Consider the following 21596-nt stretch of genomic DNA (forward strand, 5'->3'; position numbering starts at 1 on the left):
GGCGGTATGTAACGCCTCTGGAAGGTGAAGGTGGGTAGGGTGGTTGGGGAGGTAGATCGATGTCGGCGATGGGTTGGTGGCAGCCCCCTAGCTAAAGAAGGGTGGTGGAGAAATCTCTGGTGGGCTGTTCTGGTGGTCGGAGACTTCACCTACATTAGTGGTGCGGGCGAGGTTTCTCCTTTACCTCAACCTATTATCTGCCTAAGGATAAAGACAGACAGACTCCGTATTTTCGCATTGTGACAATGGTATTCCTTTGGCAGTAAAAACGGAAGCTGATGAAGTCACTAGGGCTGCAGAGCAATTTGCCGCGTCATAAGGAACCGTGTAAAGCCCACGTGTCTCTACGATGCTCCAGTGCTCGTATGAACACAAGGCGACCGCGGTTACCGTTGCCTGCGCCAGCCCAGTACAAAGATGTGATTGCTGAAGGCTTTATGGAGGCTCGGCTCCGGTATTGGCATAGTTGCGTTGCACTTCGAAGAACTGGTTTTGAACTTTGAAGCTTCACTATCGCTATTCGTTTCAGCTGGTGCCGAATGCGCAGGAGTGTCGTGAACAGACGGCGAACTCGAAACTTGAGGAGAGCAGCATACAGCAAGCTCTCTGTGGGCATGCATCTAAGAGTTACTGCAACCTGAGAGAGGTCGCAGGAACTTACTGTGCGGGCCACGGTATGATGTCGGAGAAAGTCGGGCTTCCAACCGAGGACAGAAATTGAGGAGTTGAGGGTAACCGTGCCCACGTGATTTTCATAGCTCCAAACGGGAGACCAGTGATGCTTGAAGATGCGGCCCATCCAAGACTCGCCCTGGTTCTTCCTGTACTCGATGCCATTGACGAGTCCGTTTGCCCAGTGTATCTGGTTGAAATGGGCCAGGTCGGCACCATTTTCCGCTATGTCCTGAATGTGGCCACGCACCCCGGTGCTCGAAGCGCAAGAGGTCTCGCGTTCCATACCCTCCTCCAGTGCATCCGTAGGGATGTCATACGAGGGCTCTTCCCCGTCCGCGTGGTACCAGATGAACACATAGCCCAAGAGCTCCTTGCATGTCCACGTTTTTGCCTTCCCGAACGTAGGAACTGTGCAAAGAGGACAGAGATGCTCTTCAAAAAAAGTCACCTAGAAATATCCGCTATTTTTTCTTATTGATGAACGGAGTAGGCCAAGTTATTTTCATTCCTCATGCTCCCATTTAACCAAAGCAGGGTAGCAGAGAGCCGTGGCATTGCTCGAAAGTCGAGACAAGCGATGTTTTTGACCCCATAAGACTACAGGTTTCGCTGGAATTAGTACGATTTTTTTTTAGTAGGACGGCTGTCTCTAGACACCAATTCATCCAAGGATTATGCTCAAAAGAATGCAAGCTTTCACTCTTGGCGTCGCAGAAAGGGTGACGAAACTCTCACACCAATCGCAATTAGGGGTGTCCCACCAATGTTTTCGCCTTGCGTTCTAGATAAATTCAGTTAATGTTGCTTATTGAAAACACTGTAAAGGAGTTAATACATTAGAGAGCTGGAGCAGTTAAGATGTAGGAAGATCAATTGATAGATTTTTTACAGTAATAAACTAATAAACTAAAGACGATTATCAGCACTTCAGCGCCAAGTTTGCGTATTTACTCTGAAATTGAAACAAGTCTCAAACACACAGGAAACGAAACCATGCTCGGGATAAAAAACGTGAAACTTCAATTGGTGCTAGTATTTTTCTTTGGAATGTTATTATGATTCGCAGTAACGCAGGCATGCAACTTGAGCCCACCACGACAAAGGAAGGTCCTGTAAATCAGCACATACGACGACAAAATTTACAAAAGAGCTTGTAGCTGGGTCAGTTTTTCGGCAGTTAATGAATAGATAGAGAGTGAAGTGTCGGAGCCTTTTCTTGGTGTGGTACATTTGAAATTTTCGTTTGAATTCGATCTACTTATTTTTCTAGTTTTTCAGACTGCGACACACTATGAGGCGGTCAAGGCATAGGTTATTATATTCATTTGGCGATAATTTATTGACACCACTGTCAAATTTAGCCCATCAGAATGTCTGATATTCAAAATGCAAAGGAAAGTGAAAAGTGTGCCTCTACAGACTGCGAAAGTTTCCGCGGCAAGCCGTACTGGTGCGCAAGGCTTCGGTGCTCTGGGCCATATACCCCATATTCAACTACCTTCATCACGTCGCTTGTTGCTAACTTGAGTTCTTCAGTGAGCCCTGCACGTGATCTGCTGAGGCTGTGGGCTCGGTCATCTACCGAGGATATATCTCTCCCCTGTGTCTTTTAGTTCATCATAGAATCTTCAGAATTAGCTAACTGAAATCGCTTCCGCACTACACTAAAACTAAGACTCACCTTTCTCTGCGTAAGGCACATGCGTGCATGCGCCAGTGTCTGCCTGAAACCTCCAGCCGTGGAAAGGGCACTCGATGCAGTCGTCCACTACGCGGCCCATCACTCCCAAGTGGGCGCCCAGGTGCGGGCAGTATGCGTGGAAGACCCGCGCTGTTCCGTCCTCTGTCCGAAACGCCACGAGATCCTGACCTGCACGCGTTGTACACAAGAAGTACTGTCATTATCACTAAACGTTAGCACGCCTCGAATAACTTGTGAGCACAATCATGCTGATATCTTGATTATAGCATTATTTTTTATCTAATTACAAGGATTCTAGCAAGCATTGTACCTCACCATGTGCGCTCAAAAAGGATGAAATGTCCAAGTTCCAGTAGAACATTTATCAAACATTTCTAGACCGTAGAGGCAGGACATAGAAACACAAACAAAAAGGCAGTGCTCCCACTAACTCTAGAAACGTTTTTTCGGAGTGTTATCCCCCCCCCCCCCCCCCCCCCGAATTACTTGTGCCTTGATCTCGCCTCCCACGCCGGACTGTGCCCCACGCGCGGTCTGCTGCACCAAGGGTGAGGCGCGCCACGGCTCCTACTCAAAACGTCACGCCCACCCCCCCCCCCCCCCCCCCGGGCCCGTCTGGCTCCAAGCAGTCTTATTCCCATACTGAGTCACAAGAAAATAAAGCTCACAGGATCGTTACGAGGGGGTAACGCTTATGCTTGAGCGTTCGCTGCACTGTGAGAAGGCGCAGAACAGAAGGCTGCGTACAATTCATGGCTGCAGCTAGTGCAGCCTTCTATTTCATCCCTGGGTTTCTGTAGTCAACGTCGTCAAGATATGTTGGTTTAGGCACATTTTTAATTTCATTTTTTTTAATTTAGACTCTCACGAGTCTCTAAGCGAGAGCGGGGTTTACACTTCTAGAAAATCCGCGACCTGAAACCGCGTATCTGCAGCGTACGCCCATCTCAACTTTTCTGTTGGCCACCCAAGTTGCTGTTTACATGCGTTTGCTTCTGCGTGTGCATATAAGCTCTTGTAGCTCTTAGAATGTTTCCTCAAGGGGCATCAACTTTCAGCCTGCATTACGTTTTTCTTGCCTCATTTTTTCAGATTTTTCAGAGCTAGAGAAAAGAGCGCCCATCATTGTATGGTGATGCCGTAGTACAACGTACATTGTGTGTTAAAGGGTGCATACATATGCGTCTCCTGTTTGTATTCATTTAAATGAAAAGAGCACAGCTAGTGCACTGAAACGACATCTGTATGGCGCTGCTATTTCCTGTTATATATAAGCAGGATCGGGCGACGTTTTGAATTCATATTTTCTGTGTGTGTAAAATGCTAGGACATTTCACGTAAACTGGTAAGTTCAGGCCGGTCGAGCCAGCACGCATTCACACGAGTGTACAGGTGTATTACACCACCAGTAACGTACGTATGTACCTGAAATTGGGCATATATGTGCTTGATGTGCCTGAAGGCTGCATGATAAAGGAGGGATAATTTGATTGAACCAGAGATGAGAACTCGAACATTAACCTTTTGGGGCTTTCCCTGGGACGCACAACTTTTTGGACACTGCTAGTTTTAGGGGCGTTTTCGGATGTGTTCGGGAAAAATGAGCACCTCGTGGGAAGATTCCAAATGTCCCGATGGGTTATTTTTGGGAGATTCTGAGGAGGCTTTATGTTTGTTGGAATGTCGTCAGTACTGCAGTTAGTTCAGCACTTTGTCAATGGCCTTAATTTCTAGGGGTCCTTGACTCGCATTATAATTCATACATTTGCGACCATGAAAAAATTGGAGTGGTCATGCTCCAAGAAATGCGTCCGCTGAATCAAAGCTTTCGTCTATTGCAAGCGTTTTAGGCACGCTGTGCAAAATAAAAAAAAAAATACAGCGTGATTAGGATATTCGCTCATACGTCATTCTAACGCAACTTCTGTGATGCCAGCGTTTAAGTTAAGAAGTTTTCTTAATTACGTATTATTATTCCTCACTGAAACCTTAAAGCAGCTTTCATAGCTCGATCCTGTCGATGCCATCCCAGCCTCCCAGCTTCGGCAGCTTTCACCGTTTTATCTTGGCGCGCCGGCGATGCGCTTTTGCGCGGGCGGCGGGTTTACGGGCACGATTACCGAAAACCGAAATCGCTTAGTGCGCTTTTTTTTATAGCTGGGCTCTGCGCTTTGCCGAGTGTCGTGATCGCGTCCCTCTCTTCTCCCATCCTTCACAGTACAGTGCAGGCATCGTCCAGCTGGATGGCTGCTACCGTGCGGTCACATACGTTGCTAAGAACCAACTAGCCCAGCAAGCAACCATTCTTGTAACCCTGGGCCTTCACAGTCCTGCACAGAGCATTCGAAAGGCGTTTCGTAGCGGTTGGCGGCGTCTGACGACCGCGTTCCTCACGGGATGATAAAGAATGTTGCGTGATTCGCCGGCTACGGTCGCGTCCACAAGATGGTCCGCACGGTCCCCTGATCACGGGTGAGCGCGTTTCGCACGCGAATATGACAAAGGTAGCGTGTAGCACGTGCAGGGTGTGGTGACGTGATCTGCTACCCAACCGGCGAAATTCATTCGGCGAGCAGGGTATAATCAGCTGTGCTGTAAAAAAATTGCAATATTAAGCGCGTGTCCGATTTAAAAGAAGTGGGAGGGAGGGGGGGGGGACAAATGCCTTCTCAGTGTAGTAGTGTTTTTTGTTCATTAGTAAGCCGATTAAAAATGCGAAGGAATTTAATTTTAAGCTCTGAAACGAGAGGAAATGTTCAGTTACAAAGTTTTACAGCGCCGAGAAAAGTGCCCGTTGGTGCTGTTTTTGTTTGTGCAGCCGCTTTGCTCTCAGTTCGCTTCTGGGCTTAAATAAAGCCCGCAAAATAATAAAAAAAATGACCACCTGCATTTTATCTATTCTACATATTTTAGCATACTGCACAATGCTCAAGGGGCCGCGGTAAGTGTTGTAAAACCAAGCACATTTCGTACACGATGACCATTCACAACTTTTCAAAGCAAAATATCATATACGCAATCATAATAACAGCAATAATCATCCCCCGCACATATTCAGTTCAGCTGAGCTTCTGCCCAGTCTTGTGTACGCGCTCTTTCACTGAAAACAGTTGCTTGTCATTTAGGAAATATAGTGCGCAAGGGAGCGATGTGGGGACTAATAATATTCAAGTCACCCTTTGAATAGTAAAGACCCTCTTCCTTGCTCATAATTTTCACAGTGTGTCGGTTTCGTGTGTGTTGACCAGACAGTAAACCCCAAGAGCTTAGAAAAGCGTCAGAATGCTGCTGTAAGCTCTTCACTTTTTGTAATATTTTATTTTACTCTTCACAATTTTATAACACCCTAAAGCCTTCTGAAAAATTTAGAAGTGCTATAATTCAAGGCAGCCAGAAATGTGGCGCAGTGTGTCCTTGTACACACTTGTTTCACTTCGCCTGCTTCACAACGCCTTAATACTAGGTTGGCTTGTGCAAGCCTCTTTCACTTTATTAAGTGGGTCTTTACATTTTTTCTTAATCAGTGTTTCTTTTGTTTTCCAGCCTGCCTCGCAGATTCGCACTGAGCTACAACCCAGTGCCACGTCGCAGTGGTTGAGCGCACGATGAGAGCAAGAAAACACCTACCGAAGAAAGAATAACTGCTTTTCTCATTCCAGCAATTCTAGCTGCGAGACGTTTACCACTTTTTCAATACACCATGTTACATTACCTGTACAATGAAGCATGTGCACCGTAATAAAATTGTCGCGTAGCATCAATTCGGCTCTTCCTCAGTGGCTCAAAGGATTGCAGCAGGTTTAAGGAAGGCTCCAATGCAAGGAGATGACCCTAAAAAAAATACCTCCTTGAGTAAGTAAACTGAACTTCCGTAGTTTCCTTGTTAAGCCCTTAAGCGTTGTAAAATTAATTCCCATAGGCTACCTTTCAAAAACCTCTTTGTGCGCATGAAAAAAACTCCGTCAGCAACCCCCACCAATTGAAAAAAGTAATAAATATTAACGTTGCGCCCAGGAAAAATATCCCTCAGTGGGAATAAATATTTATTCCGTTTTGATTGACTGAAGTCAATGCCCATCAAGGAATACGCTAGAAGACAAATGATTTCATACCCATCCGGGCATCTTTTAGGCTTAGCGTGTAGGAGATGAGGCACATTCAACTCGGAGATCGCCTTGCGCTGTCACGTGACTTTTTGAAATGGTCGACTGTGTGTAACCGTTCTCATCACGTGAACTGCGACACATCAGGGCGAGGGACACCTGGAGGGGGCCTAAGTTTTAACTCTATTATTGTGCTTGCCTCAGCAGGAAATTTCATTCGCAGCCGAAAGGGGCGCATGTGGTTTATCTTTCACGCGGTGATTTTCCAAAGCTGTCATTCGTTTTTTCCTGCCGAAATTTTTTGTCACCCTAGTGGTGTCGCGAATGCATGTACGCTGTACATCGAAAATGTCGTGTTTATGTAAAAGTGCAACTGTATTATGAGGAAAGGTAAGGCACAGTAATTGTTTCATTATAGGCAGACACCTCATCCGCTCCATGAAGGAAAATACGAAGGGATTAATTTCGACAATCGTGGGTTCTTTAACTCGCACCCCTATCGCCCAGCGCATGGATCTTTTCGCGAGTCGGCTCCAACGAAATGCAGCCAACGTGTCCGGAATTATATGTCACACGACACCGTGCTCAGCAAAAGTCTGCCTGTCTACTTTCGTGTTCTTGTTTGCAGGCGTCTATCAGCACAGTACAGTTTTTTCGGCAACGTATCTTCACCAACTTGTTCTGCTCGCCATTCTAAAGCGCTAATGTGCTCAGCAGCCGATCCACATCACTACTGAGCCACGGAGGTTGGTGTGATTGTGCGCAGAACAACACTGTATGATTCAAGACACCATGTAAGCCTTGGGACGCAGTGCTTGAGAGCGCACAGCTCCAGGCCGTCACCTAGATCAACATTGTGTGACAATAAGCAACCCAGTTTTGCCGGCTTAGAAACACTTTTCTTCTCGTTCACATCTTCGCTACGTTCCCTGTCTCTTCTCCACCTTCGAAAAATACGAAAACTTGAAATTTGAGATCGGCCTGGAGAAAACTTTCCGCACAAATTTGATTTCCATACTCCTTACAGCCCTCATTTGTTCTTTACCACTCTTCGGCTCGCTAGGAAAAGAGGCTCCGTGTGCCAGTGGATAATTTTTTCACATACAAAACTTTCACTTCCAATGGAAATGCGAAGACCTAGTCAAGGCAAAAATAAATTGAAAACGCATTGGTAACCTCACTGAGAACTGAATGCGATAGCGTGCGTTAGAGTTACTCTATCTTCTGATAATTATGATGGCTGATCTCTTTTTTTATCGGGCAGACACGACGGTAGCATCCTGGCCGGTTTCATGTGCGTTATGGTGCCTCGATGACCGCGCGTCTCCGCTTTCAGGGTGGGCACACCATTTGTACCACCCCGCGCCGACGTTTCCCCCTCGCGGCAGCATGTTAGGTCTCACTCACCGGTTGCTTACTGCGCGCTATGCGTGTGGCGTGGTTTTGTTGTGGTTGCGCAGCTACTTACTGCAATAATTCGACTGGACTGGAAAGGGACACTGCATAGCTGTTTGCTTCTGCAGTATTGTTCTGGCAGTTTGGAGTGCGTATCATTCGTGATTCAGTCGCAGCGACTGCACGGCGAGCGAAAAGTTTGACGACCTGCTGTGTTTTCCAGCACACTGTCTCCACTGAAAAATGACAGCGCTTATATGGGCTTCCTTCGGAGTCGTAATTTAGAGTATCAGGGTCGTCAAATTGGGTAGGATTATGCTGCAATTGTTATCCGAGCGTAAGGACTGTTCACCAAGACTAAATTTTCTCGGGTATACCATATGCACAGAGAATAACCTGCCAAATATAATTATTTTTGCGCAGTTAACTCCCGCTTTTCAAACATTCCTTGGGATCCCTTTGTCTTATTACGTCATCATGCGGGCCGAATTTCGAGCAGTAATGGCAACCAGACGGTCCGTCACTGCACTGCTCAGCGGTGGACCGCTGAGGGCCCATCTCAAACCAAATGGCTATATCTTCTCAATTCTTTCCCTTGGTGAATTGTTCCGCAACAAAATCATGCAGACGGTTCAGTTGGATGGTGCCGGCTGTTCATAGGTTTTTGATACGCTACGATGGCATCTTGCTGATTCATAGTTGCTAAGTAGCCTTATTCGAAGGCAAATTTCACAAAAAAAAAGTTATTTTTTTATTTGCAAAACATGAATTAGAGACCATTAAAAGCAAGTGATTCACAAAGAAGGCTGACAAAATCAGCCCCTGATAACCGCTTATATTGAATCCCACTGTGGCCGCCTGACTAAAGTATGAAGAGGGAGTCGAAAAAAACATAGGCCAGGCCCCCTTCCACGCTTCCTCGGAACCTTCTGCTCCATTTGCCAAACGACGCTGGCTTGCCGCCTCACTCGATAGTCGTCGCGCAAGGCAGTAGATCTCAGTGCAGAGGTCTGGGTTAGTTGGAAGACCATGTTGGACATAAAGCGGCCAGAAAGAGACGGACAGGTGACCACTACAGACAAGCTCTCATTCCCGCAGCTATCATCAAGCAACAAAAAGAAAATCTCAGGCAATGCCTGCCCAGGAACACGCCTGATGTATTTTGCTGATGTCGTGGTTGTGTGACGCCAGCGGAAGGAAATGGTTATTTCATTTCATAAATAGGTGACACATCATAAAATAATCTGAAGCAAGTCGGTGCTTCGATTTAACAATCTGGCTACTACACAGCCTCTAGAGAGGGTTCCTGTCTCTCACTGGTCTGTAACAACACTCTAGATCACGATGGGAGCTGTTGATGTCAAAATATTCTCGAAGCAGTTGCTTTTTCATATATATCTCACCAGAGGCGTATTTATGGGGGGGGGGGGGGGGGGGGGGGATGTTTGCCCTCCTCCCCCAAGCGGGAAATTTTACGTAAGAAATCCATGCCGAACCTCATTATTTGGCCAAATTAATCGAAGAAATACATGGCTCAGATGGGACCGCCCCTCCAAGAGTGACCGATATTTGCCCCCATCTCTCACACACTTCCACTACTTTGTCAGGCTACCGACAGAGGTGCAAGTTGATTGCCGAGTATCCTCGAGGCTGTCGTGAAAAGCTTGGTATTTTAATGAGAAGCTGTCTGAATGACAATGTTTGGCGTAGGAGCAGTTGGAACTCGGAATGAGTAATCATGATTGTTGGAAAAGTAGTTGATATGATATCCGGGTCAAGAGATTGCGTTGGAATATCTTACTCTAGTTGTGAGGATGTAACTACTGTTCACAAAGCACTGAGTATCTTGGCAGATGAGCTGCGAAAGATGATATAATTCACGGTAACTAACTGCGATTTACTGCTTAAGCCATAATTGGTACCATCCTGTCTTGGTAGAACACAAAATCTGCAGAATTTCTCGCGGCAGCAGCATTTTTTCTCTTAGAAAGAGCCCGCCACCGCATTGCATTGCACTCAGTGCTTCCGAAGGGGAGAGTTGGACCGAACGCGCCGCCAGCGTTTTCACCACAACCACCACCACAAGCGGTGTCTTCATCCTGAAAGCGGCGCCGGCTAATGAGCGGGAATCTCGCGTGCCATCTCTTGGCGCTGTGCCAAACTCCGACGTGTTTGAAGTTGCGGTGGCCGCCGCATACCAGTGCCATTACGAGACGTCAAGCAAAACCCGTTGATATTGATAATAGCGGCACTCTCCTCCACTCCCGCTCTTTCCTTCGTCATTATCCTCGCCCGCCGACTGTGCGTCCTGCGCACGCCACGCTTCGAAGGCTATCGGGCGCTCGCCGGCCCGATGTGTTCGCTGGCACACGTGAGCGCGCCGAAGTTCGCGCTTTTTTACACGCTCTATTATTAAACACAACCACTAGAAATGATGCGACATGCTTGACTCTACCACGAGCCACATTTATCACCAGCTCGTTTGAGCAATGAAAGCTCTAAACGTTAATGCTTGCGGCATGAACAATTAAATCGCACTCCGTGCTCTTCAATACGGATGAGTTTTTATTAACACAAGATTTAAGTTATTGTTGTATATTATCCCACATTATTCGGCCCACTGACGCTCCACTCAATGTAGATTTGACCTAACGCTGAATTTTCGCGAAAATACTGCTGTTTATGACGATGTTCTTTTGCAATCGAGTGAGGTAAATATTGCGTTAATTTAGGTAAAGATGTAGTTTCACGAGTCAAGATTCAGAAGCAATCATGCTTCTGGGACTGGAGTAGCTGGGACATTTTCTTTAATGCGCGTTATGCATTTTTTTATCAATTTTCAGACCGAAAATAATAAGCTTGGCTCCTTTGAGGGATTCACACGTCGCGGCTTTATTGTGTGGTCAATAAAAATTCCACAGCTGCTTGAAAGAACAGAAGTTTGCTTTCTAGTTTTTTTCCCCCGCCGCGGTGGCTCAGTGGTTAGGGCGCTCGACTACTGATCCGGAGTTCCCGGGTTCGAACCCGACCGCGGCGGCTGCGTTTTTATGGAGGAAAAACGCTAAGGCGCCCGAGTGCTGTGCGATGTCAGTGCACGTTAAAGATCCCCAGGTGGTCGAAATTATTCCGGAGCCCTCCACTACGGCACCTCTCTCTTCCTTTCTTCTTTCACTCCCTCCTTTACCCTTTCCTTACGGCGCGGTTCAGGTGTCCAACGATATATGAGACAGATACTGCGCCATTTCCTTTCCCCCAAAAAACCAATTATTATTATTATTATAGTTTTTTTTCGTTAATTTTACTGACGTCTGCAGAAGTCAGTCTGGCCATGGGCTTGGCTAAAAATTTTGGGGTGATTGCTGGTGCCAACTGAAGATTTCATTACGTGGTGGAAAGATGATATTCTCTCGATGACTCATCTACGCTAATCCCTCGAATGCTTTTAAGGAGTGCTTCAGATTCCCGTGCTGAATCAATATTCAGCACTGTAAAGCGCGATCACAAATGATATTGTCATTCCGTGAATGAGTGAGCCTCTACGGAAACGATTCGTACTATCTTATATACTACGGAGGTAAAGAACCTGATGTCACTTCGAAAACATAATTCACTGCAGTATATCATAACAGTTTCGCTTGCGACAAGTCAAAGCTCGCCCTAAAAGGCATCTTTTCTGCGACTCGCTCCTCAGGTGGCGTTAGATCTCGGAATCGTAGTAGAGTTGCGCACAGCCGCGACAACCGAACGAACGCGTTAATCGCTTTAAAATATAACATAATCTATCATCCCCAAACATACTATGGTATAACGCCGTAAAGCTACCACATTAAACCTCTGGGGCATACTGTCGTATAAGCTACGAAAATCAACAGGTTTTCTATTTTGCGCCACGTCAGAAGGACGCATATTTACTAGCAAAAAAAAAATTAATGTCTGCGATGCAGATGTTTTTCGCGGAAACTCACACTGAGGTCCAGAAATAAAAGTTGCTATCATAGGCGTAAACCGCATGCAAACAGTCGCGAATAGAACACACAGAGCAATGTCATGAAATGGAATGAATAGCGTGTGAAACGACGCACAATGATCAACGAATTATGCAAGATTATCAGCTTCCTAATGATCCCGCAAGAAGTTTTACGAATGCGCACTGGATTAGATACCACAATATGCACAGTGTTTCGCCGAGGACGGTGTGCTTTGTCGGAGCAAAGTCCTCAAGGGCGATGTTGTCGATGCCCTTTTTTCCACGGCTGATGTCATTTTTTCCTCGAGCAATTGCTAAAAGCGCGCAGCCATTTTCACTCTGGCCTGTGCACTGAAATGCACAGCAACCGGGCATAACGCAGCCCTAAAAGTAGAGTTGGAATTATGAGCGGGCACGTAACTCAACGGAGCTCGACCAGCAGCTGAGGCCGGCGAAACACGAAAACACAAGGAAAGCGACGCTTTCGCGCGCGTTTCCCGGGCGACGGCCGGAGGGGCCAATCATCGTTCAGAAAAGCGCCGAGGCAGACAGGCGGGCGAGTAGGATGTGCGAGAGTGTGCGGCGCGGCGGCCAAGCTATCAGATACGCACTACTTTCAAAATCAAGGGGCTTTAACGTCAAGCGTGCAGCAATGGAAGGCAACAACAACGTGACAGAAGTCTGTTCTGTCCCTAGATGGCGGAGCCACCAGCTTCCTTATTTAACAATAATAATAACAACAACAACAACAGCAATAATAATAATAATAATAATAATAATAATAATAATAATAATAATAATAATAATAATAATAATAATAATAATAATAATAATAATAATAAATAATAATGCGTTTATTTTCCATGACGCGGATGCGGGAGGCGAGAGCTCGAAGCGAAAATACATGATACATGAAAAAAAGCAACAGCATAAACATATCAGCAAACATTCCGTAGGAGGGCAATGAAACAAAATAACAGTGCAGAACTGTTAACACTCAGGCTAGGACAGACCAAATGTGACCGCCTGTTCCAAAGGGAAGAGCCATATCATCAAGCTGATTGCGATTGCTAGTATGCGTAGGCTGTGTTAATTGGCGACAAGAATTGGTGAGGCTAATTGGTCATCTTAATTAACTAGATGTTGTTACCCGCTCTGTAGCGTACCCTGCGGTGCGAGGTGCTCACACAAGGACTCCTTTCATCGCCCTCACCCCAAGCTCCGCGGTCGGTGGTTAGCGCTCCCGGCTCTCAACCATCTCAAAGACTTAATCTGCCTTTTTTCCCCAGCGCGATATGAACGAAGTTTAATCTACAATTCTGATACCAAGACTCATGAGATAGTCCGTGAGGTCGGCGGTCTACTTCATGGTCTCATCAGGTGATCGAAAGTATAGCAACCGAAAGAGCTGTGTTGTTTTAACTGAGATCAGTAATTGGAGGGAGTTGTCCTCAGTGTCCAGTTAAGTACGAAGTAGGTACGAAGATAAGCTTTGTAAGACGTTTGCTTTCCAATGAGTAAAATTCCTGTTCAGTCTTACCATAGCTCTCGCGGTTACGTTTGAGATTAGAAGTGTCTTACATTAGGCAGGAGGTCGCTGATTATAATTAGCAGGCCAGGCCCCATCACACAGCTTAAAAGACGACGCAACCTCGACGCGTATGCACGAATATGCGTCCTCTGTTACGTCATCTGATGTTCGGTGGCATGCTGCCTTGAGACCGGTAGATTCGGGTGTGCTGTAAGTAGCTGAGTTGTTCAAGTCGAATGTGTTCCGGTAGCTTATTCAGGCCGAATCGCTGAAAATCCCTTCTTAGCCATGATGGGATCCATGACGCATGAGTATACGGTGTCTGATTTTTCGATGGCTAAGGTCATGGGCAAATGGAAGCCATCGCACCCCACCAAATCGTTCAGTGCATGCAATGCACCATAAAAGCCAGTCCAGTGCAATATACCATAAGAGCCGACACTGCGGAAGAGGTGCCTCCGGCCCTGCCTGGAGAAGTGGTGCTGAAAATGAGAAAAAAGTACGGTGGCCAACGCATTTTGACTCCCTATGTACGAAACAGTGGATGTTGTGGGAAGCCTTGTCGCTCACTTTCTAGCTGGGAACATCTTCCGTGACGAGAGGAGGTGGCTTCTGCTTTCGTCCTTGAAAACTTATGGAAGACATGTGAACAACAAAGTACTTTCTCAACCAATCTGTGGAACGGACCCACCCTTCTGCTGTCGAAGAGGATAAGGTGTTGCTGCTTTGGGCAGGCGGAGCACCCCGCACCGACAAGGCTGCTCCTTTCTGAACATCTTCTACTTCAGGTGTTGCTTGCCAGCATTCTTGCTGATGCGCTTAGACGCATTTTGAAGATTAGAGAACATTTTCCCAATGCGAACGAACTCAATGCTGCGGCTAAGTCACTTCTTAAGCGCCTTTTTTTTCTGCGCTTCCTACTTCATAGTTGTGGGGTTGAATTGGGGAAATAAATACGTTTCCCCCATTTAATCGCGGCTGAAACTGTTCAAAACCGCCAGACCTCACCCCGTGATCGCGTACGCTACCAAGCGCTCAAAAGACCACGGCGGGCCTTGCTCTGTCGGAACAAAGGAACGACACATTGGCTGACACAAAGAGGCATTTATTGCTAAAGCAACAATAATGCCAGCTAGCAACAAAATACGCTAGTGAATTAATCGAGGTCGTCCGACTCACCAGCAAGGTTACGAGCGACTGTTTGCCCGTGCTAGGGCCAGGGACACTGCGAGGCCGGACGGGGCGATATACGGGAGCCGGGCTTCCCACCGCTTCCTCGCTCGCCTCGCTGGCGAAGAGAGGAGCCGCGTGCGTTACATCCGCTCGCGCCGACGATCCCAGCCGGAGAGCCTCATGCTCTCTCCCGCGCGCGAGCCTCAAGCAGTCTCTCGCGCTGCGACGCTGGCGCCCTCTCTTGTTAGTTGAAGAGACTATACAATAAATTGAGATCACGTAAAGCAGACGAGAGATAGGCATTTCATCACTCGTCACCCCAACGCAAGAATTTTCAAGCTAGCATCACTAACACCGAAGATATAGACAATTAAAAATTACGCTCCTACTCTCCCCCCTCAACTCGCACACGCGGGGCCCCAGACAAAAGTAAAGAAAACAGCTCTGGGACTGGGTCGCGCCCATGAATACGTCATCCGCTGACGTCCTTTTTCATTTTCCGGTGGTCGCTCCTAGCACTCCAGCAGCAGCGTCCGCGGCGTGATTGCGGCGCGCGTCGGGTTTCTTTGCTTGTCGTCTGTTGTAGTTAGCAGTAATGGACCCGGACCTCGAGGCGCGACTGCTCGCTCTTACGGCCGCGATGGGCATCGAGCCCTATGCGTTCACGCCGTACTGGCTGAACGCCAGCGGCGACAGTAGCGACTCGGCGAGCCATTGCGAGTGGCTCCGGAATTCCCGACAGAAGGAGGCGGCAGAGGAAAATGGAAACCATACGCGCGAAGGCAATGAATGCCCTGGCTCGCTTGCCCGAGCGTCTCGCGCGGCTGCGCGAGCAGACGATTTTCACTGCTACAGGAAGTGTGCCCGTGGCGTCGTGGCTGCCGTGGCTCCAGCGAATGAGAGCGTGTGGTTGCCTGGCGACGTCATGGGTACAGTGAAGTCTTTTTTCAGGATTTTAGTTTCAGAATCAGTCACTACGAGCACAACAATCGGCCCGTGAATTTTAAAAAAAGAACACAGTTCTTAAAAATTCATAATAAATTGCCGGCTCAGTTTCGAAGACTAATACTTGGTGTGAATGCTTCTTAGCATCATTTCTAAGCATTGAAAACTTATACAAGCGACTTTTTATTCACTGCATAGTCCCATTAAGGTAACTAACAAGGAAATGTGCCCCTCCTCGAGGCGATTCTGCTGCGGCACGGTGCCTCATGGGAAAGCAAACCACAAGGGGAAACTAGGAGGGGGGGGGGGGGGGGGTTGGTTCGAAAAAATGGGTACAAGCGTCCCCCGGCTCGGCGCCCGGCTTCTTCAGGGGTGTGCGCTTGGAAGCGGCTCCGCAAACCCCTCTGCAGCCTACGGGCGGCAAAACCAGTTTCGAACACTCAGCCTGCAAAGGTGGTTCATGATTCAGATGAGAGATTCAGTTGATCTTTGGCGTTCGATGTAGTTTAAATGCGCTCGCTCTACAGGAGTTCAGCAGATGAGAATGTGAGTCCCAGTCTTCGAAGGAGTTCGGCATGCTGCAGAGGGGGGGGGAGGGGGCTGATTCCCCACAAGGTACAGCTTTCGGAAGTTCATCGTTGCACTTTGCGAAACGAGGCTACAAACCGTCGAGTGCTACAAAGCGCTCATTTATGACGAAGAACAGCCGTCTATACTTGCAGAATAAAAGAGCGTTTAAGTGAAAAAGGCTCAGGCTGCTGCTCTCTATTGGAGCAGTCTTCAAGGCGGCCTGAAGCGCTTGGGCGCAAATATCAGTTTTCTGGGCAGCACCAGTAAGGAATTAAAAAGCACCGACGAAAAGCTCGTTGCGGAATCTGGGCTCAATTCGGAAGCGCTGGTAAGAATCGCAAGAATCGCCGTGGTGCCAAAGGGACCAATTTCTGATACGGTTCGTGGCAAATTGAGGTCTGCTTTGTACACGAACCGCACAATTTTACGCGACAGCGTATAAGGCTCCCGTTCTGCAGAATATCCCGCGTCGTCGTTGGCCTCAGAAAAACTTCGGATTGGTCGGAAAGGTGGCTACGTCACAGGTGGAGCGGCGAATTGGAACAGTGATTAAGGCGTTAGGCAACTGGTGATTAGAAGATCACAAGATTGCAGGACATGCAGGTGTCTAAAGTAAATGAACTGAGTTAAAAACACAAAACGGGCTAACTATTCTGGAATCGAACCCCTGGTTCCTTTTGTTGTAAGTCAGACATGCTACCGCTAAGCTACGCAGGCACTTTTTTTTCTTTATTGCCTGTTTTGACAGTTTACAACAGAGTACGAACATATGTTCTGCTCTGCACTATCAAATATCAAAAGCGGACATGCGCTTCACTCACGTGAGAAAATCAAAACTGTTTCAAGGAACACAACTCTCCCATCAAATCGATAACTTCATCTCCAAAACAGCTCCTTGTACACTTCACGCAGCCTAAATGCGTTTTCTTTGAAGTAATCTCGGACAGACCGCGCATCATCATCGCAGTGTCGTACAGCCATCCTGCTTCGCCAAATGCTGTGCAGGCCAAGAAGGAAAATTACATCGTATTTATAAAGATCCGGCTCAACGTCCAGGAAGCGTATCCCATACGGCGTCAATGCTAAGTCTTTCTTTATTGTCCGTTGGAGCCCGTCCGAAAAGAGCAGCGCATCCCAGCAATCAATAAAGACGTGTTCTATTAACTCTGGTTTGTGACACAACAAGCAGTCAGCATCCCATGGTAAAAACAATCCCAGTCTCCTCCATCCATGTTTTAACCGGCAACGTACCAGTGTGCAACTTGAAGAAAAACGTCTTCACACCCGCTGGCCACACCATTTTCTGTATTCTTTTTAAAACATTTCCTCCTTGGCCTCCACTATACAGAGATCGATACTTTGTATCGAAAAAGACACAGTCAAGCAAATCTTTTAGCAATTTCGTACGCGTGACATTTGAAACGTATTGCAAACTGAACCGAGCATTTAGAAACCTGGAAGCAAAGATCACTTCTTTCAAAAAGCTGCTTGCACTGTATCGCATCCCGTCTACAGTGGAAATAACAGTTTGGCAAAGCCGAAGAAAGCCTCACTTGAATAGAAGTCCGCACGAATGGGTCGCGTTGATCACGGAGAAGCATAAATCTTGACACTACCTACCTCAGGTGCAAGATCTGTTGCAAGATGCTTGAACACATTTTTCGCATCACATATCTACAATCACCTGGAATCTAATCATTTTTTTTCACTAAGCAGCATGGTTTCAGAAATGGCTTTTCCTGTGAGACGCAGTTTTTTTAGTTTACAACCGACCTACACTTCAACATGAACAGTAACTTACAAACTGATTGCATCTTTTTGGTATTTGCCAAAGCATTTGGTCAGGTAGCACATTGCCGACTAATATCTGAACTTTCTGCGCTCAAATTATATTCTTTAATTCTGTCATGGGTCCGTAATTTTCTTTCAAATCGCCAGCAGTTCACCGTTGTTAATAACTACTCCTCTCCTCTCTCCGACGTTACATCGGGCATGCCGCAAGGAAGCGTCCTCAGTCCACTGCTCTTCTTAATTTACATTAATGGCCTGCCAGTACACATCTCATCTTAGATACGCATATTTGCTGACGACTGCATTATTTATCGACCAATAAAAGGTACTAATAACCACCTCGCACTTACAAGTGACCTCGATCGCATTCACGACTGGTGTAAAACGTGGCTAATGATTTTAAACATTTCTAAGTGTAATATAATTTCTTTTAGCCGAAAATCAGTCAATTCGGATTTTCTCTACCACATTAATAACAATACATTGGCTCGGACTACGCAGTATAAGCATCTAGGCGTCCATATTTCACCAAACCTTTCTTGGGCTGAACACATAACCACCACTTTCGCTAATGCTTCCCGGTCACTAGGTTTCCTTTCCCGTAACCTGAAATGCACTACCCCTCACGTGCGTAAACAAGCCTACATTACTTTTGTCAGACCGCAGCTAGAGTACGCTTCATCCATGTGGTCACCTCATCAGAAATATCTAATAGAAAAGTTGGAAGCTGTCCAGAATAGAGCTTCTCGTTTCATTTCGCAAAATTACAGCTATCAGTTGAGTGTATCCCAACTAAAGATTGAAATTTCGCTCCATCCGTTGCAAATTCGTGGCGACATTGCCCTTTTATCTATCTTTCACAAATACGCCCATGCCACTGTTTCACCGCCAGCACATCTACAACCGCCCCGCCGCGGTGGCTCAGTGGTTAGGGCGCTCGACTACTGATCCGGAGTTCCCGGGTTTGAACCCGACCGCGGCGGCTGCGTTTTTATGGAGGAAAAACGCTAAGGCGCCCGTGCGCTGTGCGATGTCAGTGCACGTTAAAGATCCCCAGGTGGTCGAAATTATTCCGGAGCCCTCCACACAGTGCCTGTCTGGAGGCCTGTAAGGTATCTGTAAATAAAATAAATAAAATAGGTGTGGCAAGGAAAGACCCCCTTTTTTCAAGCGCAGAATTAAATTGTCACGTTTGGTATTCTCCCATGACGACTGGCAAACAAAAACTGCGAAACGACGGTGGAAACTTTAAATGCTAAGTCGAGAGCACGAAAGAACCTGCAACAAATAGCACACTTTTGAAACCAGGTATACATTACATATGTTTGTGGGCGCGAATATAGAAAGTTCCTTTCCCGACCATTTCTGTGTACGCGTGGACAGTTCTTGAATTTTCTCCTTCCAAAGCTCATCGTTATCTCGATACCTGACGAGAGGAACACATCGGTGTTTGCAAGGGACATGTGACCGTTTCACACTTGCATGAAACAAAGGCATTGATGCCCAGTTCCCATGCCAAAGGCCCGACCATTTGTCCAGATTAACAACGCTATTGGTTACATAACAAAACATGCGAAAACCGACATCGCATGTTACACGCTGCTGTGGTCGCTAGAAAAAATTGCCACATCATCTACATAAGCCAATACTATAATTTCACATGCTTCCAGTTCAAAACCGCGAATACAGCTGTTATTTATTACATTCCGAAAAAGTGGCTCTAGGTACAGAGCGAAAAGTAGCGTAGCCTAGCGTTGCATAGTAACCGTACCACGCTAGGCTACACAGGCACGTTCGTGCGGCGCATATAAAGAGAGACTTGACATGCATGTCATGTGGCCTTTCATGCAATGATTAAGTGATTGTGATTGTGAAAGAGGAAACAGTGTTCTTGTCTGCGTGGGCAAGAGGAACTGCTGACGGGAAGCGTTGACGCTGTTGCATCATAGAGTTAAAGGTGGAGCTTAAGTTTTCCTAAATTTTTGTTTTTGTGGTTAAGGGGCTTACACAGGGTTGCATGATAAGGGGAACTCATTAACGTACGCCTTGCAACCTGTCAATTTGTGCTGCTTGCGCCATTGAGTGTGCTGGACCCGCATTACAAGCGGCCACGGTGCAGACACAGGCTGGTGCGAAGAGAAAGCCACGCTTGGCAGTATTATTCTCCTGAAACTCGGGTACTGCACTGTTCACAACAATGGCCATGTCCAGGCAAAGATGAAAAAAATTTATAGCGACAAGCATCTTGAGGAGTCTGCAGAGTGCTTTTGAATCAGCGCTCATGGCCGAATTATCTCGCAATGCCTCACATATACTTTCTGTCTTGGGGACGTCAAAAGTCAATATTTCATTAATTTTATCAATACTGCAACAACTTCGAGATAATATAACATAAGAAGCTGGGTGGATGGCGCGAAATATACAGGGCCTGTTTCTGAATTTGAAGGCTGAAATGCAATCCTAAATACCTATTTTGGCAGCAAAACGCCCTCTTTTATTGCAAAAATATCCGCTCTGTGTTCATCACTAAAGGTTCGCTCCAATGAAGTTTCACAGGGGCCGCGAATTAGTGCCAGGTAGTGGGTACAGTTCAGAAAGTTTGGCACGCGTAACAAGTTCCAGCCAACTCACCAATCACGCTAACAGCCTTCACTTCACCCTTTTTGAGATCTGATGACTCAAGCACAGGAATCCAGCCATTCGGAAAAACAGGTGGTACATCTCCTGGGCTCACCGTGCGTACTTTTTGCTTCTTCTGGGAGAAAAAAAAATAAAAACAGTACACATTGGCGCTGCTTGCGACCATGTTAATATTATCCAACAGCCGGTTGCTCGGCATGTATGCTCCTAGCTGCCGTCGGCCTTCTGGTTTTCGTTTTCTATCGCAATAATTATTCATTGTAATTTAATAGGTTCGCTACTCTTAAGGGGTATTTTTATTCCATTTTAAGCGTTGCACCTTTCAGGAACTTAGAAATAATAACTTGCACGCTTCTAACAATACTTGTGCGTCAAAGAGTATACTGCGGAACTACCGCACGCCATCTGCCTCTGTGCCCAAGCAAACTAGATAGGAAACTAGGCTGTGCACGCCGACAAGAAAGTAATAATGTCTTCCCATCACCTACATCACACCAAAAACTTAATTAATGAACTGATATAGCAACGCCTACAGTATCTACAATAAAAAATGGAATAAAATGCATTTGAAAGCAACCTTCACCAAGCATTCAATCCAAACTCCTGGCATATATCGGACATAAAGGGATTCAGGGTATATACAGGGTGTCCCAGCTAACTTAGACCAAAATATTAAAAAATACATAAGCATTCTTCGGAACTGAAATCGCCTGGATGCTGTTCATGTTTACCTAAAGTTTTAGTACAATTTTCGTGCTCGTCTTACTTGAATAATTGTTCGAGATAACTTATTTTTTAAATATAGTTCCATAAATAATGCTTAACCCAGGCGCTTCCAACGATATAGCCTTAGCGTGGCCGTTTTTATTCGGGAAAACGAAGGCCCGCACAGTTCCAAAAATACCACGTGACAGCGCGCTCCGTGCGGTCGAATGCGCCGCGATTACAGCGCTCCCATCCGCGATTTGTAAAAAAAAAAAACATCGCCAGCGCCGCGCCTTCTCTTTGCTTAAGAGAAAGGGCTGCTATCTTTGCTCGGCTCTGACGTTACCGGCGGCGGTAAGCGACGCAGTGTGCAATCTGCTATCTTGAGAGCGCAATTAT

General features: G+C 46.6%; 1 protein-coding gene across 2 annotated transcripts in view; it reads right to left on the reverse strand.

Annotated features, from left to right (window-relative positions):
* The window catches only part of LOC144115506 (cholesterol 7-desaturase nvd-like), a 45471-nt gene that overhangs the window by 14810 nt on the left and 9065 nt on the right, over positions 1 to 21596 (reverse strand). For both annotated transcript variants that reach the window (XM_077649914.1, XM_077649915.1), the window contains exons 3-5: positions 20484 to 20607; positions 2357 to 2545; positions 662 to 1083 (exon numbers count right to left, since the gene is read on the reverse strand). In XM_077649914.1, coding sequence (XP_077506040.1) covers positions 662 to 1083; positions 2357 to 2545; positions 20484 to 20607 — 735 coding nt within the window. The remainder of the gene's footprint in view (positions 1 to 661; positions 1084 to 2356; positions 2546 to 20483; positions 20608 to 21596) is intronic.

The sequence above is a fragment of the Amblyomma americanum genome, chromosome 1, assembly GCF_052857255.1.
Source record: "Amblyomma americanum isolate KBUSLIRL-KWMA chromosome 1, ASM5285725v1, whole genome shotgun sequence".
Taxonomy (NCBI): Eukaryota; Metazoa; Arthropoda; class Arachnida; order Ixodida; family Ixodidae; genus Amblyomma; species Amblyomma americanum.